The sequence below is a fragment of the Pelecanus crispus genome, chromosome 1 (genome assembly GCF_030463565.1).
Source record: "Pelecanus crispus isolate bPelCri1 chromosome 1, bPelCri1.pri, whole genome shotgun sequence".
Lineage (NCBI taxonomy): Eukaryota > Metazoa > Chordata > Aves > Pelecaniformes > Pelecanidae > Pelecanus > Pelecanus crispus.
The window spans coordinates 197,070,904-197,088,292 of NC_134643.1; the positions used below are offsets into that span (position 1 = coordinate 197,070,904).

Genomic DNA, 17,389 nt, shown 5'->3' on the forward strand with positions numbered 1-17,389 from the left:
GAGAGGGGCCAGTATTTACAGAGGCAAAATGTGCATGTGGTGGATGCAGGGGAAGAAACCCCCTGTCCCAGGGAGGCCTCTGCCTCCTCACACACCACACCGCCACCCCGTGCTGCGCCAGCGCCCGCGGGGCCCGGGCCTGGGCTCTGCCCAAAGGGACGGGCGGGAGGCGCTGACCCCTCAGGAGACCCGGTGCCCAGGAGGAGGAGGAGGAGGAGCAGGAGGAGGAGCAGGAAGAAGAGGGAGAGGAGGAGGAGGCGGCAGGAACGGCTACAGCGACGGCAGTGCCCCTCCCGCCCCCAGGTAGCCCCGCCTCTCTCCCCTCCCCTCCGTCTATCTCCCGCGCGAACCAATGAGAGGGACCCAACGCCCGGATGGTCCCGCCCCCGCCCAGCCAGGAGCCACCCCTTCCGGCGGAAACGCGTGGCGCCGTTATGCAAGATGGTGGCGGGAGGGTGGTGCCTTTGTGGGCTGATCAGGTACCGGGGCTGAGAGGGCCGTGTGTCGGGGCGGCGCGTCGCGTCCTGGCAGCGGAGAGGGAGGGGAGAAGGAGATACCGCACCTCTGTGGCCCCCTGCCAAGCCGCGGCCGCGCTCCCCCATCCCTCCCGAGCCTCCCCGGGCGTCACGGACCCGCCCCCTCCCCTCCTGAGGCGAGGAGGCCGCCGGGCAGGGCGAGGTGGGACGGGTCCCTGCCCGCCACCTCCTCCCTCTGCCTCCGGCCTCAGACGGGCTGATGTGCTTTTTCGGTTCTTCATCCCGAACATGAAAGTGTGTTCTTACCTGACGTGTCAGTCGTGACACGTGACTCGCTGTGGGCAACCCCTTTAATGTCGAGTAAACGATGTTTATTGTAACGCGTAGCGCAGCATCGGAATCCGGGCTCTGATGCCTGGCAAGCTCTGTAGGCCAAGAAGAGACTCTTGCGAGAAACCTCCCGTTCCTGGGTCAGGCGAGCTGTGCAGGGAGGCGGTGGTGAGCAAAGGGAATGCCCCTGTCAGCGTGCTGCAGACACCTGAGGAAGCAGGTTTCTCTAAACAGAGAAACTGCTCAGAGCTGTTCTGGGCAATTGGCATAGCTCTTCAAATCTCAGGGGAATGGAAAACGCAGGTTCTGGGTCATGCGCTGCAGGCTGGCCCCAGCAGTTCTGCACCCAAGCAGTTCACGCTAAGGCAGTCCAAACAGGAGCTTGGACTGAAGAAAAATTCTTACAAATCTATTTAGAAATCACTTCGCTAGTTGTGTTTTGCCAGGTTGCCAAGAGCTTGCAACCTTTATAGTGTATATAGCAGATGGAGATAGATATATGGCATGAATAAACAATAATAAATGATTGAGAGCTAACAGTAGGAAAAATGTCTTTGGCTGAACAGTGTAGAACAGTAGGGTTTTTTTTCCATAATTGTGGAAATGATACACAGATATTGATGATTTCTGAGATTAGAAGAACTCAAGAAATTTTTTAACTCCCTGAGGCTCTACCTGTGAGCCCTTCTCTCTCAATTTCATACCTAGTATTTACTTAAAGCAATTTTATATTTTAAAATTTCTGGCTTGTTTCAGATTGCTGTGCTCATTGTTAATCCCTGCATTATTTCTAAGTGGAATTTTGTGCATCTGCTTGGTGGTACTGCTGTGGGGAATACTTCTCTGGATACAACAAAGGAAAAAACAGTTGACCTCGGTGGGAAAAGATGGGAAGCGGCCATTGCTAGTTGCTTTTTTTCACCCATATTGCAATGCAGGTGGTGGAGGGGAAAGAGTCTTGTGGTGTGCCATAAGAACGCTCCAGAAAAAGTAAGCATACGATATTTGATAAACTTATATTTAATTCTCAGCTACTGATGGTATTATTTATGCACATCTTGGCATTTTACATACTTAAATGGGTATCATTAATCATCTGGTCCTGCATTTTTTTTTTAAGTCTGAGTTTCACTTGGTTGCATCATCTCTTTACCCAGATTTTCATCTGTCCTGCTGTGGCATCTCTCACTTCTTCTTTCTCTCTTTGGGAGAACCCCTCCTCCCTCATCAGTTTTCCAGTACTGGTATGGAACTTTGTATAGGCATAACTTGTCAGTAGATAACTGATAATCTCAATACTTGTCTCTTGGTGCAGGAGGCAAAACAAGTTTAAAGTGGATTTAAAATTGGCACATCCACTGGCTTGCGGAGTCTTCTGCATTTTACTCGTGCTGTGCACTAGACAGACATCTCCTAATGTAGCCCAAGGTGTTCTTAATTCTGTAGAATAATACTGAGCTCCTTTTATGTTTTACTCAAAAAAAGTATTCCCTGAGTCCTCAGCTGTATGTTTTTCTGCAGATCAGAAAAAAATGTGGAAGTATAAGGAAAAGTATAATTTAGTTAAAATCATTTCAGAACTAGGCCAGGCATTTCTTCTCACATACTTTTTGAGTAATTTTGAATAGATAATATTTTAGTTTCATGTTACAAAATTTGAAGAGGAGAATGTATAGAATTCTTTTTCTTTACTCTTGCAGGTACAGAAATATAACGTGTGTTGTTTACACTGGTGATCGAGATGCCACTGGAGAAGAAATAGTAGAAGGTGCTTTCAGAAGATTCAATATTAAATTAACTCATCCTGTGAAGTTTGTATTCCTAGAAAAACGCTACCTTGTGGAAGCTTCTCTTTACCCTCACTTCACTTTGCTGGGACAAAGTTTAGGATCAGTGTTTCTCGGCTGGGAAGCTCTTCTGAAGTGTGTTCCTGATATTTATATTGACTCAATGGGTTATGCCTTCACACTTCCCCTCTTTAAATATTTAGGAGGTTGTCGCGTTGGATGCTATGTCCATTATCCCACTATCAGCACCGATATGCTTTCTGTTGTTAGGAATCAGGATACCAGGTTTAACAATGCAGCCTTCATTACAAACAATCCTCTTTTCAGCAAATGTAAACTTGTCTACTACTACTTCTTTGCTTTCATGTACGGACTGGTTGGTTCCTGCAGTGATGTGATTATGGTTAATTCTTCTTGGACGCTAAATCACATCCTTTCTCTCTGGAGAGCTGGGGCTTGCACTAGCGTTGTGTATCCACCGTGTGATGTTCAGACCTTCCTGGATATTCCACTGGAAGAGGAAAAGAGCACTGCTGAATATTCCATTGTTTCCGTCAGCCAGTTCAGGCCTGAAAAAGATCATCCTTTGCAAATCAGAGCCTTTGCTAAATTACTGAAAGAGAAGAGACTAGGGCAGCAGCCATCGTTGAAGCTTATCTTAATTGGAGGCTGTCGTAACGGGCAAGATGAAGAACGTGTAAATAACCTTAAACATCTTTGTGAAGACCTGGGCGTTAGTAACGATGTGAAGTTCAGAATAAACATTCCCTTTGAGGAGCTAAAGAGACACCTGGCCGAGGCCACCATCGGCCTGCATACAATGTGGAATGAGCACTTCGGGATCGGTCAGTATCTTTCCTCGGTGTTCAGCCATTTCATAGAATCATAGAATCGTTTAGGTTGGAAAAGACCTTTAAGGTCATCCAGTCCAACCATTAACCTACACTACCAAGTCTACTCTAAGCCAATCAAGGGTAGACTAGACTAAACCATGTCCCAAAGTGCCACATCTACCCGTTTTTTGAACACTTCCAGGGATGGTGACTCCACCACCTCTCTGGGCAGCCTGTTCCAATTCTTGACCACCCTTTCCGTAAAGAAATTTTTCCTAATTTCCAGCCTAAGCCTCCCCTGGTGCAGCTTAAGACCATTTCCTCTCGTCCTATCACTAACTACTTGGGAGAAGAGATCAACACCCACCTCACTACAACCTCCTTTCAGGTAGTTGTAGAGAGCGATAAGGTCTCCCCTCAGCCATTTGTCGCAGCTGGGACACCATTGGGGAGGGCTTCAGTTCATGACTAAGGCTCCTCAGTGTAGGTGTCTGAGCAGAGAGGTCTGCATGCCAAGCAGGTGTCCAACTCCTGTTCTCGTCAGAGGTGATCTAGCTGAGGTAGAGCCTATGGGACCAATTCAGGTGACTAACCTCTAGGTGCTACTGTAGTGCAAGCTGAAGGGCTGTAGACATCGTAGACTATCAGTTATGGGCGTGCTGCAGTCACCCGAAGAGGCAGCTAGTGCCATCTGTGCTGCCCAAAATGTTCTGCCTGACCTCTGGCTGTTGCTCTGCGAGGTTGTGGGTCACCCGAGGGTCCTGTGTTAGGTTTGCCAGCCTCAGACAGATGCCTCCCATACCTAACGGAGCCTCAAAAGGCACCAGGTGCTTCTGTTGAAGCACCTTAGGTTGTGCCCTATTGGCTCCACTGACTGCAGGGGGAGCTTGGACACAGTTCATGCGCAGACACGCATGTGTAGAGGTTTTGAGCATGTTTAACCTGCCTCAGCTGCCGTTTGAAATATCTAGCATACGTCATGGGGCTCTAGCTGCTGTTTCAGAGGTGTGAGTCTCCTGCAGATCCTGTGTCTTATTTGGAAGCCCCGTGCGGATGCCACCAGGTAACCCTTGGTCATCTCATTGCACTAGGCACCTGTGCTAAGGCAATTAAATCAAGTCCTTAAGTCAGTCACCACAGCGTGGAGCAGAATACCAAAGAGGAGCTGGGACCTGGTTTGCAGTGTGCTAGCATACAGAATTGAGGTATCGGGCTCAGTTTATTGGGATTAGTTGAGTCCTGACTTTGAAAGGGAATCTAAGATTGCACATCTGCCATAAATCTACAGCAGAGCAAATTAGCAGCCAAGCGGATAGATGCCATACTTGGCTATAATGTGACTGAACTGCAGTTAATGACATCAGACTTCATTAGAGTACAAGTAGGAGTAGTAGTTTACAGTCTGTAGCAACCTGGTATAAAAAATTTACTCTGGTGTCTCCCAGAAGCAATTGCCGCAAAATGGAAATAATGGTTTCTTCTATTTTTTCCCTCATAGAACAGTTTAATTAAGTAAATAAAAAATTACTGTAAAAAAGTGATACAATCACAGTGTGATTTTGAATTTAAGCATGATTTCACCTTCCTCTCCAATGTTTTTTTTACCTGTAAAAAACATGTTCCAAAACTTTGGAGCATTATTTATAGTTGGCAGGTTGTGAGCTAGGGGAACTTTTTAAAAATCAAATCAGAACTGAGAAGAATCAGCAATTAAAGTGATTTCTGAGGTCTCTTCTAGAACCATGGAGGAGAGTTGAAGCTGACGTGTACATTCTGTGCTATTCCTATCCCACTGCTTTTGGCTGAGGAAAGCTTACTATCAGATTCCCATTTCATTAAAATTTCTTGTGTCAGAAATACAGATGGAGCAATAACAATTTTCTAGTTTGTCTTGCTGAGTTGTCAAAAGCTATAAAGATTTGTTAATCTGCAAAATACTGAACCTCTGAATATCATCAGATTGAAATGTGCATAGTCAGCTTTTCTCTCAGAGTATCTTTCTAAATGTTAAAAATCTTGTGTGAATGAGAAAATTAATACAGTTACATTCAGCTCTAATTTTTAATTATTTTCTGCAGTTGCCACCATACCATAAAACCAGTGTTGCAGTGTTCTGTTACAGAGCAGAACTGAACTATGCAGTGTTCTGCCACAGAGCTACTTTCCATGTTTATCTTTACATTTGTTTCAATATCTAGCTTTTTTTTTTCACTGCATATACTGGTGATACAATCTCTCTCAGGTAAATCAAGTATGTTAGAAGAACCACAACTTAATCAGTTATGTCTGATTTCTAATTTCAATTCTATGTGTTTAAGAGAAACTATAATTTTAGTCCTTAGGGCTGAAAAACTTAAATTTGTTTTTCTTATGAGACCATTTACTCTGTATTTTTCAAACTGATCTAGAATGGCAATCTATAGTAACTTGCAATTCTGGGTGAATTTTACTGTGGTTTTAACTTTCCAGTGCCTTATAGAAAGACAAAGTACGTGATGTGCACATTGATATCAGCATGTTTTGTATCTTTTACAGGAGTAGTTGAATGTATGGCAGCTGGCACAGTTATCCTGGCTCACAATTCCGGAGGCCCCAAATTAGATATTGTGGTACCCTATGAAGGACATATTACAGGCTTCCTAGCAGAAAACGAGGACAGTTATGCTGAGACGATGGCTTATATCCTGTCTTTGTCCCCTGAAAAAAGGTTAGAGATCAGAGAAAACGCTCGTCAGTCTGTGCACAGGTTTTCTGACCAGCATTTTGAAGAGACGTTCCTGTTATCTGTGGAGCCATTATTTAAATAAATGTATATTAATAAAAATGTATATGAATAAAATTAACTTTTTATATTTGACTGTGTCACCTGTAAATACATGTAATCTATGAGCCCTTGGTCCCCTTCAATAAAGAGATTTTTTTTTTCTTTCTGTCAGGGTATCTGCTTTATGTAATAGATTATTTTATGTGGAAAGAAATGCTTCTGAAAATTTTCTGTGTTGACTACATGATGGTACGGTGCACTGCAAAGCCTTCTGGATTCACAGAACCATCATAATTCCTTGGTAACAGAACTACATCTGGAAGTTCTTTCATTTATTGAATACTTTACTTTCAGTCTCCACCCATTTCATGACTCTTCACCCACAGTCACACTTTTCAAATTCAATGCTTTTGTTTGATAGCTTTTGTACCCAGAAGATTTTTTGTCCAGAATCTGTAGCACATTTTCAATTTGCTGTCCCCCATTGTGTGGCAAAATTCTATTATATGGAATTTTAACTGTGGTTTTGGAGATTTCATGAGCTACAGTGATTACTTTAGGTTAATCATATGGTAGTTTTGTTAGCTTGCTTTTTAATAAGTGCAATAATTGCACTTGTCTGTGATCCTTATATTAGCTATTTCCTCATGCCCTTTCACAGTATGACAACTTAATGGTATTTTTCCAACCCTATTTTATTGAAAAGTTTTCTGTTCCTAGGGAATAGAAGGGTCTAGATTAGAGGGCATAATTAAATGCTATACAATGTGAATGTTAAAGCCCTAAACTACTGCTTATTATAAAACTGAGAAAACAGTGAACAAAATGTTCAAAAATTGGACATCTGTTTTTGTATCAAAAATGGAAAAACATAGTCCTTTTTTTGAGCCATCAAAGCAGTGGTTTATATTTTAGCAAACTGAGAAAAGTGCAAAAAGCTACTGAAACCAGATTTCATAATGTGGTTTTCCCTCTAATTAAGCTTCACCTGGATTATTTGAAATTCTGTACATGAAGAAATACGGTTGGAAGAAGCTACTGTTCCATGTTTTATTAGGAAGTGGAGAATGCACAGTTCTCATGGTGCTAATAAACCCTTTTACTGCTACTATATAAATAAACTGCTGAGCAGTTGGTGATGCTGTGTAGGGTCAGTGCTGTGTAAATGAAACTATGGATTGTAAAGCTGTATTGGCAGTACACAGGGATTATGAAAAGCTGGAAGAGCTTCTTAAAACAAGGAGTTGATTGAGCTAGGGAAATAAAATACACTGACCATGAGATTTTCTGACATGATACAGAAATGGTTAAAGAGAAATTTGCTCAAGCAAGTGTTGTCAGAGATGTCCCAGGTAGTTTAGAATAATAAAGATGAAAGTGCATTTCAGTCTGGATCAGAATTTTTCAATGTTTAGACATCTGAAAAGTAGCCTGATTTTATTTTCCTTTCAAACAAAATAGCAACAATCTTCTATTAATTTTAACTGAGTGTTTAGCACTGTTTAAAAGCAGTTGATTTACTTGGCATTTAATGTCAGCTATCCTTAAATTTTGTTACTGATGTGGCTGAAATTTCAAGCAAGTTGAAGTTTTAAGACAGTAACTATGCTCGTGTTCTAGGTAGCTCTTGCTTCCTGCTTGCCTTTTTCATTATGTGTGTCACCACTAAACGAACCATGGCTAATTTCTAAATCGTCATCAGATTTTCCAAGTAGTTTGTGAGGTAAACTCATCTTTTCTTCATCTGTTTGACCTTTATTTATTGAAAGGGTGGGAGACTCTATGGTGCTTTCTGCTGGAGAAGTTGCCACTTTTTCCAGAGATTCCTCCAGCTCGTGTCTCAGTTCATCTTCAGAATCTTCAAAATTTCTGTGAAGTAAAACAAGATAACTATATTAATTAAATGTATTTTTGTTACAAGCCTTTCTCCTTTCAAGGCCTTTGAGATTTTTTTTAAAACTAATTAGAAAGAATACACAAGCTACACACATGATGTGAGCTGTTTCTTCTTTCTCCGTGAGATTGTTCACCTGTATTTATAAGGTAAGAGAACAGGAGTGGCAAAGCCATGTTAATACTTCTGCATAACATTTTTAATGGCAGTGTTGGCATGTGACAAATTACAGAATTAAAAGTTAAATTAGCAGACTCTGTAAAACAAGTTTTCTTCATTTATGAATTTAAAATAACAGAAGAAAAGGTTTAGGCAACGCAACCTGTCATTTCATGAAAGCTTCAATTGTATGGATTGTTCTTCTGATGTGCTTGACTTACGTGTCGTCATCATCTGATCTTGGCTCAAGTCTGCCTTCATCAACAGCAACAGCAGAGTATGTTTCTGACTCATCTGCCTTGTTTTCTTTTGGAAGCAACATAGTTAATCTTCCTTCTGGAAAGGAAGAGAAACATTCCTTTATTTGTATATAGCTATTTGTATATATATACAGCTAACTGTAAAAGTGTATGTAAAGTAATAGCAACTAAGTAAATGCTTGAATTTTTTTTGTTGTTGTTCAATTTACAACAATGTAAATACCATGCCTCTAGTCAGTGGTTTGTAACTTCCGCTCAGCGGAACCTAGTGTCTTTGTAGACCATAACCAAAAGACTATAAAAGTCAAGAAAGAAAGGCGATCTGTTGTTAGTAGGTTTATGTTCCCAATACAGGGATCTGCATTTTCAGTGGAAAACTTAGGGGAATATTGTTTGGGAAAGACTGAAAATTGCTGCTTGGATGTAGCTACAGTTCCCTAAAAATGCACGCTTTCAAGACTGAAAGGCAACCCTAACCTGAAGGTAGGAGAACAATGCTAAGAGTTGTTTTAGTATAAAGACTAAATTCTGCATGTGATCCAAAAGAAATCTGTCAGTTTGGGTAACACTGTGCTCCACAATGTCAGCTTGAGTAGCAGGGCAGAACTGGGTATAGAGAGAGTGCCATATTTTATTAAATGTAAATGATAAAGCCAGCAGCAGTTAGAATACCTGTGTGACCTTGTTCTTGCTTTGGTTTGATTTTTTTTAAGATGTGCAAGCTATAAAGCTCGTTCTAGGAATTTAGCTAGTACCGTTAGCTGGCTTAGCCTTCAGGATGGGGCAGTTTTAAAAGAGCTTGTAATACTATGAGAAAACCTGTATGTGAGGCATAATTAGCAGGAGAGTGCTGACTGCACAGTTGCAAATGAAAGATATTTCTCACAATCCATTACAAATACTGAAACTTGGCATGTACAATTTAGCTGACTTAAAAGTCCTGTCATCCAATTATACATTCAGTAGATTGTCAATTGTGCATAAAAACACAATGTCCAGTTACATTTACTGCCTCTTTCTATGGAAAATACTTGGCTTTTTTGCTAACAACTTTGATGCAAAGTAAATGTAATTTTTAAACCAGTCTGTACTTGAGGAAAGTGTGCTGCAGTATAAGTGAGTTTGAATCAGTTGCAGTGTCAGCTGTATCAGCATGGACTATGTTGTAAAGTAAGTCACCACTGTAGTTTAAGCCACCATGTACTACAGTTTACAGCTGTTCCTCAGACATACATGTATTTGTATAAATGTTTTTTACAGGGTTCTTCAACAATTGCAGGGGCTAGATCCACATTTGTGGTATCTACCAACTTGCTGGCAGCAGTAGCTTACCTCTGTCTACCCAAGAAATGAAAGAATTATATATGAAGTAATAGTCGGTAAGTAGGGCTTGCCCTTTTCCCTGCTATAGAAAACAGCAACGTCCTGAGAGGCCTTTCACTGCTACAGGACAGAGAGCAGTGGCTGCTGGGACAGGCTGCCCGTGTTTTTCTAGTTTGCCAACTGCTTCAAAATGCCAGTTCCCATCACAGATCCTCTGCCAATAGTAGAAGAAATAATACACTAAAGAAAAACTTGTAGAATTTAGAGTAACAAACATCCTACCTATTTCCCCTTCAAGCCGGATGAAGGAGTCCTTAGACAGCTCTGCTTTTGCTAAGATGTCCAGGAGTGTCCCTGGTGGTGTTTGTTTCCACTGCTTCCTGTTTTCTGGGATGTCTTCAGGCAGAATAGCATGGTCAGCTGAAGAACAGGAAGGTTCTCAGGTCACAAAAGCATGACTGTGGCTTGGCACTGTCTTGTCAGATTCAGACTTTCTAGTCTTGACACTTATTTCTTCGTTTTGTGTAATGCTGGAATCCTGTTTGGTGGTTTTTTTCCCTTGTGGAATACTGAATTTTTAATAAGTATTTGGTCTGATTGATACCATAGACAAAAAAAAATAGTTTGGGCTATTTGTCACTAAAAATTGTTAACACCAGTTTTAATAAAGTAAAAGCTCAAGTAACTGCTTATTAGGCCCAGAACAGGCAAGTGCAGCTTCATTGAGCAGTCCTTGGTCTCAAGCTCGTTGGCTTCTTGGGGGCTGAAAAAGCTTCAAAGGAGTTCCTGTTTCTCTTGTGCCCTATGCTCTTTCATCTAAGGCAGAATGAACAAGAAGTGGCATATTAACAATATTCTGCTTTGTCTTCACTGTCCATGCAAACTCTTCAGGTTGTTTCTGTGTATCTAGGGTGCTGGAAGCATGCTGGAATGCTGGAAGAGCCCCTCGTTTGCAGCAAGCAGTCACTGGAGATACCTGGCTGCCTGGGAACATATGCACTGGTACTGTGGGAAACAGCGATTAGCTGCTTCTGAAAAGGAGCATCGCCACAGCCACACCTGTGTGAGGATGCGCTTGTGACTGTGTAGCTACACTGGTGTGTGGAGTGGGAAACCAGAACTCCACCACATTCTGGGATGGTGTTGGCAACTGACTGCCTCAGTTCTTGTGTTTCATCAACTTGGGGCCCAAGAAAGTGGTGTGGATGAGTTGCACAGACTGGCATTTTTAGCCCTTGTTATCTAGGCCACGGAGTGATTCATAAAATGCAGCCCTCTTAATATGTATGAGCAGCACAACATGATTGCAATATTAGACAGAGGGGAAAATGATGACTGCATTCTATGATTCAACACATACAATAACCTCAATTATTATGAAGTCCTGCAATTAAAAGCCTGCCATATCATGTGAACGCTCTGGTATGGAATTGTTTTGGCAAAGGTCTGTAAGTAGTCTGGCTGAATTTTAGCAGCTCTCTACTTTCACTCACCAAAACCCAAAACTTTCTTACCAAGTTCATTTTCAGCCATGGTAGGACATACAGAAGTGACATCAGCATCAGCTAAAAAACTCAGCAGTGTCTGAGGGGCTCCAGCTTGCCAATGTTTTCTGTTTTCTTTAGTATCACCAATATCATTGGACTCTAAGGGGAAGAAAAAGAGGAGGCAAAGTTATTTCATTTTTTTAAAGTAGATTTCAGTGTGATTATAATATTATGTGATATAAAGAGAGAGCTCATCAGATAAACATGCTATAGCCTGGAGTTACTGAATTTACCTAACTCTTCAGTAATTTTCCGGATTAACATTCAGCATTGCACTTCCCCCAAAAATACCTGTTTGGTATCCAGATAGTTCTTCCAAAGCTTTGTCCATATGATCTTCATAAACTTCCACCAATTTCTCCTTAAGATTCTCACCATCCACAAAAGTTAAAGTCTCATTGAGTTTATCTAGTACCTGAAAAAACAATAGGTTACTCTAGAAAGAGAAAATAAATATGGGACAATAACTAATCACTTCTCATTTTACTGCGTTTGCCAGCCATTCTCAGGTATATACGGGCAAATTTTGTAACAAAAAGTGAAGCAGCAGAACTCAAAATTCTCACTGTGATTTGTGTATCAGAGGGCTTCATGGGGCTCTGCAGAGACGTGAAACAACAGAATGACAAAATAGTGCTTTATAAATTAAGAATATATACACTAGAAAGATACTATATTTTCAGTGTTGTTGTTACAAATACTTTAAAAATTCTAACATACTCATAAAAATCTTAATAGGTAGCTATTACATGTCAATCCTCTAGAAATGTCATTTTAATAAATGAAATCACATAATGTTGTCTGTAGTCTCACTTCCACTTTTTCTAAATAACAGCTGGTTCATCACAACAGTATTGTTGCTTTGAGATACAACACTAGTGAAAAGAAACAGAAATGTAGTAAAACAATTTACAAATCAAATTCGGCATTTGCAGACTAACTCAATTTTGAGATGAGTTCTTCCCCTCAGCCCACTTTACAAAATTTAAATATCTGCACTCCTTCATCTTTTACCATGTGAAAGATTGACCCAGATATCATCCAATTTTCTTCTACGCAATTATCCTCTTGAAGGTCAGATATATGCAATATGTCAACAAATCCTCAATAGGAAGCTTCATTACAACAAAGGTAGAGCATGATGGTAGTGGAAACAATGAAACCTTAGATCATGGAGCTACTGTCATGGTTTCAGATTACTAATGTAAATGCTTTGAATATAACTACAACGTACCTCTGCTTCTTGAATGCTGACTTCCTCAGGAACACATACATCTAAATTAATTTCAAACTTTACTCCTCCCTAAAGAAAATTCACACACTTCATTATTTTATTAAACAAAACCATTTAATTAAATGTACACAGTTTATATGAAGTACAAACTTCAAAATTATTCTTCTATTGAAAATAACTTTTATTTAACAATATTTTTACTCTATTTAATGAGATCAAAGTTGAACAAATTGGACAAAAATAGACTTCTCTAAGTATAGTTTATGGATATTTTCAAATGATTGTATCCTCTTTTGATTTTAAGGAGAGGTGTCTTTGATAATCATTTAATTCAAATCATTGCAATACAGAGCTGGTTCTTACAGCTCGTTCTCAAGTGGTATTAAAATTTGAATACTGTACTGCTTCTGTGCAGTATTTCACAAAAGACCTTTAGTACACTTCACAATGATCTTATGGTCAGAAACCTTCATGATACCTTATGTGCATTTCTGTTCAATTTCTATCCCCTTCTACAATTTAAAAAGCACTATAGATAATAATGTTTTATAACAAAATGATAAGAAATTAGCAGCCTGGCTTGACTTCACTTAAACTTTGAGTAAACATGACTACTAATAAACATACACTACTAATGCAATTTGATATAAAGATGAGTAGGTAGGGATTGATTACTGTCTGGGAATATCTAAAGGGAGACTCCCTCAAACGATACATGATGATACATTTATTTTCTTAGTGATTCCCTCTTCTCATAAACTTTTAACAAACAGTCAACACTCTTAATTGACTCTCAAATAACTTGGTTTCTAGAGCTACTGTGGTAACACAATCATTTGAAATGTACAGGTGTAGGAAGAAAATGGAAAAAAATACAACAATAAGGATGGATACCTTTGTGTTATGTTTCTTTTCTAAGATTTTTTGATCTTGCTTGTCCTGGAGTCTGACTTGTTTAAAGTTTTCTTCCATGTCCTGGAAGGAGAAAAAAAAAAACCTGCCAACTTTGGAACCAGAATATTTGTATACCCTGTAAAAAAAGACTCGTTTAAGTAGTAAACACAGTCACTGATTTCCTTGTATGTATATCTGTAAGGATATTCCATTCGTTGCCTTATTTAGACTTTGACATTATAATTCTGACTTATCTGGCAAAAAGAAAAATAGGAAACCTTGCGTAAAGTGCAAACCTCTGATTTTTCAAAAACCTATGTTTGGAGGATACAGTACTGTGTCAAGAAATAAATCATACTTTTTTTTTTTATGATCATATGCAAGATGACTCAGGCTGATTTCATTCTGGAAAATTTTGGAAGTGATGAAAATCAAGATTATAATGGAAACCTATGCCTGTAGAAGGTACAGCCATGTATCATAGTATCTTGTTTGCTTGTTTTAGGTAACACCTAAAAATTATTTAATTACCCTTTTTCATATTCCGATGTCCTATGTTAGAACCTGCCACATAAAAGCAAAGTAAATAACTGTATGCAGCTCCTTCAGTGATCTGCTGCAATCAGGGCACATCCTCAACCTCAGGTGAAACCACAACAGTTCAGATCTTACTTTTATTTAAATATCTATGCAGTTTCTCCAGTAGATGGAGTACCCATGAACTAAGGTGACACCAAGCAGGTGCAAAATCTAGTGTTTCTTTTTTGTTATCATGTATTTCCCATTAAATCACTGGGAATAGAATTTCTGTCCTATCGTGGCTCTGGCTGCCTACAACCTACTTTATCCTACCAAGTGATCTATGAATTTGTTTTAGTAAAAGCCAGATCCAGGATGATCAATGAAAATCATTGAAAAGAATCCTACTAATATTGGCAGGTTTGGCCCAAGTTCCAGCTGCAACAGGGCAGCAATGTCTGTCGCTGGTTTATGTGGAAGTCTGTCCCTTGCTACTGAACAAGTGCAGGAAGCCCTACACCACAAGAGGCAAATCTTGACTGAAGAATCCTAGTAGCTAGATCAGGCCTGTTTTCCCTTCAGAACAGACTGAGAATTTGCACACTGAAATTAATTTTCGTAAATTGAGGTTTTCATTCATTTCACTTGAGGAAAAGTGAACTTGTTGCTGCAGAACTCCATGTGGTCTGGAAACCTCATCTAATGTTCATAATGCCAATATTGCAAAGTAGAAGTGGAACAATTCTGAAACTCCATTCCAGTAGCTGCTTTGGTAGTATTTGATGAGAAGGAAGTGAAGGAGTCCTGTAGGTGGAAAGCTTTGGCTCTGCCTCTTCCTCCCACTTCTTCCAAATTTTTGTTTAAGTAAGGAGTCCACATGAAACTGGATTCTCACTTTCCACACAATGCTACTCTGGGGTCTCTTGAATTGCTGTATCTTCTGCACAGAATTCTCACAAAGATTTGCACTGTGAGTGGCTTCTTCACTCAGAAAGCAAGGAAAAGAAACATACCACAAAAAGAAATTAAGTAAAAGTACATCCTAATATTTACAGACGAAAAAGAATTACCGAAACAACTCAGCCAAAGAAACTTTCCGGGCTATTCATGAAGGAAACCTAAGGAGACTTTCACATACAGTGCAAGTTATCAGGTGAGATTTAAGCTTTACCTTTCTTCAGATTTGTCACAGAGAATGAATCAAGAACCATGCGGGACTTGCACAAAAAGTTCTGTTTAGACTAGACGATGGTACTGATACCTGAAGCGATTCTTCTCCTGTTCCAGCTGTATCCTTGGTTTCAGACTGATCCTCAGCTTTCCCTTGCCTCACAAGATAGGTTTTATCTTGTAATTTTTTATTCTCCTAGGGAACATTTTTATAAAATGTTCATTTCAATCTCTAATTAAGTGTACTAGCTTAAAAAAGAAAAAGGAAATACGACTATGTGTATGTTTGAGCTTTGTTACCTGGAGTACTCCCACTCTGAATCTGAATTCTTTTATATCACTGTGGTATTCTTCCCGAATTTTCTGCAATTGTTTCAGGTACTCCTATTAAAGAACAGTAAGTTAGAATACATATGTATAAGAAATACATACAGAAATAACACTAGCTAAACAAAATATTCTATGGATATCAAACTGTGTATATACAAGAAAAAGGGTTCAGTGTCCTTTACTGCCAATTTTAAAGATTGCTTGATACTTCCAATTACAGGATATTTTGGAGTTACAACTCTTCCAGACTTCAACGTTTTTTAAGTTTTCTAGACTGTTTCAGGCTAGATTTTCTGTAGAATTATATCTAAAACAGCTAATTCCAAGAATAACGTACAGATTGAGTAATGACTCTAAGGCTGCAATCCAAAAATAGAGGACTGCAAATTAGGAGGACAAAAATTTACGTATTATTTATTGTATTGCAACCTGGTCCCCAAAATGAAAAAAAAATGGTAATCTTTCCTTGGAGAAGCTTCAACATTCCTATGCTTTGAAGCAAAAACTTCAAATTTGGCCAAAAGATAATTTTTGTGTTAAGGACATCTCTGTTACTGTTTATATGAGAGTCTATCCCAATAGACAAATGGACAAATCTGTAAAATTTCTTTTTTTGGTGTATTTAGTACAGACTTTGTGGAACTAAGCAGCAACAGTCTCTGAAGAATGTGTACGTGATGAGTATGTTTTTACTCCGAAGTTTGACCATTATGTAAAAGTTAATATATTCATATTTATTCTGGCATTTTTTTATAAATCAAAAATAGAAAGATTAAATGTATTTACACGTGTTCATGTAAGAAAGAAGTATCAGTTTGTTTTCTCTGTCACTCAAAAGCAAAACCGGAGAAGTATATTGTTTCTGTATAAAATAATCTCCAAAAGTTATAACATAGCAGGGAAGTAGTATGCTTCACGTACTACTATATCACATTCTAAGTGTCATAGTATAACTTATGAACAATGAATACACATACATGAATAATGCATGTATGACTATCTTCTCTGATTTGTAAATGTGAGGATCTGTCATCCTCCAACATTAGTTTGTTCAGTGGTGTAACTCCTCTAATCTCAGTAGAAGTGAAATCAAAATCAAGGCCACGGTTTATGAAATTATTATGGACATCAGCTTTTGTGCAAGTCTTCACCAGTTTATGTAAGATGGAACCAGATGAAAACAGCTTATGTTTTCCCAGTGATCAGATGGAAAAGAATCAATTCTTATGTAAAGAATACTACTGTCAAGGAGTGTAAGAAGACAGCTTTAAGCAGCTAAGGAAGAAATTTCATTTACCTGTTCTTTCATTTCATTCTTTCTAGACATGTACTGCTGATGGTTTTTGAGATGCTCTTCCTTTATTTTCTGCTTCTGTATCTGGTCATGATATAGGTCAGCAGAGGATGGTCGCAGTCCCTATGGATGTACAAAAAAATCCCAGAGCAAAGGAATTTTTGTTTAGAATCCTTTCCTTCAGTGCTCATTCAATTCACTCTCCCTGTTCCACTGAAGAGTGCAGTAAGGCAAGGGTATATTTTTGGAGGAAAACGTTATAGTAGAATTTTACATTGCTACAGTTTTGTATCAGAAAATAAAACCTCAAGATGAGCATTGCAGAGCAGATCAATGAATTTGCTAGAGCAGAACTTTCGACCTGTCAGTGTGACAGCTTTCTAACTTACTGTTAGAAAGACATCAGTTCATCTTTTGGATTTTAATTCAGTTTCTTTTACAGATTTTATTCTGTGATTCAGTATTTACTTACCAGCTGTTTTTCCACTTTAATCTTGTACTGTTGGGCTTCAAAACGCCTTTGAAGATATTCTGCAGGCCTGAGAGAAGAAAGTGGTGTTCATATACTACATTTT

The 17,389-nt window shown here is 39.3% G+C and overlaps 2 protein-coding genes across 2 annotated transcripts in view; one reads left to right on the forward strand and one right to left on the reverse strand.

Annotated features, from left to right (window-relative positions):
- Positions 1-426: 426 nt before the first annotated feature.
- ALG11 (ALG11 alpha-1,2-mannosyltransferase) lies at positions 427-6,233 on the forward strand. The gene is made up of 4 exons (XM_075720434.1): positions 427-479; positions 1,563-1,796; positions 2,507-3,438; positions 5,962-6,233. The coding sequence occupies exons 1-4, from the start codon at positions 442-444 to the stop codon at positions 6,231-6,233; spliced, it is 1,476 nt and encodes a 491-aa protein (XP_075576549.1). The 5' UTR covers positions 427-441.
- A 1,573-nt stretch (positions 6,234-7,806) lies between these two features.
- NEK5 (NIMA related kinase 5) overlaps positions 7,807-17,389 on the reverse strand; it is a 30,559-nt gene continuing 20,976 nt past the window's right edge. Inside the window, exons 12-22 of the mRNA XM_075726177.1 lie at positions 17,287-17,353; positions 16,818-16,937; positions 15,491-15,574; positions 15,282-15,386; positions 13,502-13,582; positions 12,608-12,676; positions 11,665-11,809; positions 11,341-11,472; positions 10,109-10,246; positions 8,465-8,579; positions 7,807-8,059 (exon numbers count right to left, since the gene is read on the reverse strand). Coding sequence (XP_075582292.1) covers positions 7,807-8,059; positions 8,465-8,579; positions 10,109-10,246; positions 11,341-11,472; positions 11,665-11,809; positions 12,608-12,676; positions 13,502-13,582; positions 15,282-15,386; positions 15,491-15,574; positions 16,818-16,937; positions 17,287-17,353 — 1,309 coding nt within the window. The remainder of the gene's footprint in view (positions 8,060-8,464; positions 8,580-10,108; positions 10,247-11,340; positions 11,473-11,664; positions 11,810-12,607; positions 12,677-13,501; positions 13,583-15,281; positions 15,387-15,490; positions 15,575-16,817; positions 16,938-17,286; positions 17,354-17,389) is intronic.

Excerpts from the sequence above, each read along its gene's own strand:
- ALG11 (XM_075720434.1), top strand. The coding sequence starts at position 442 with ATGGTGGCGGGAGGGTGGTGCCTTTGTGGGCTGATCAG. Across the intron at positions 1,797-2,506 it reads ATAAGAACGCTCCAGAAAAA|GTACAGAAATATAACGTGTG; the intron begins GTAAGCATACGA and ends TTACTCTTGCAG. Across the intron at positions 3,439-5,961 it reads GAATGAGCACTTCGGGATCG|GAGTAGTTGAATGTATGGCA; the intron begins GTCAGTATCTTT and ends TATCTTTTACAG.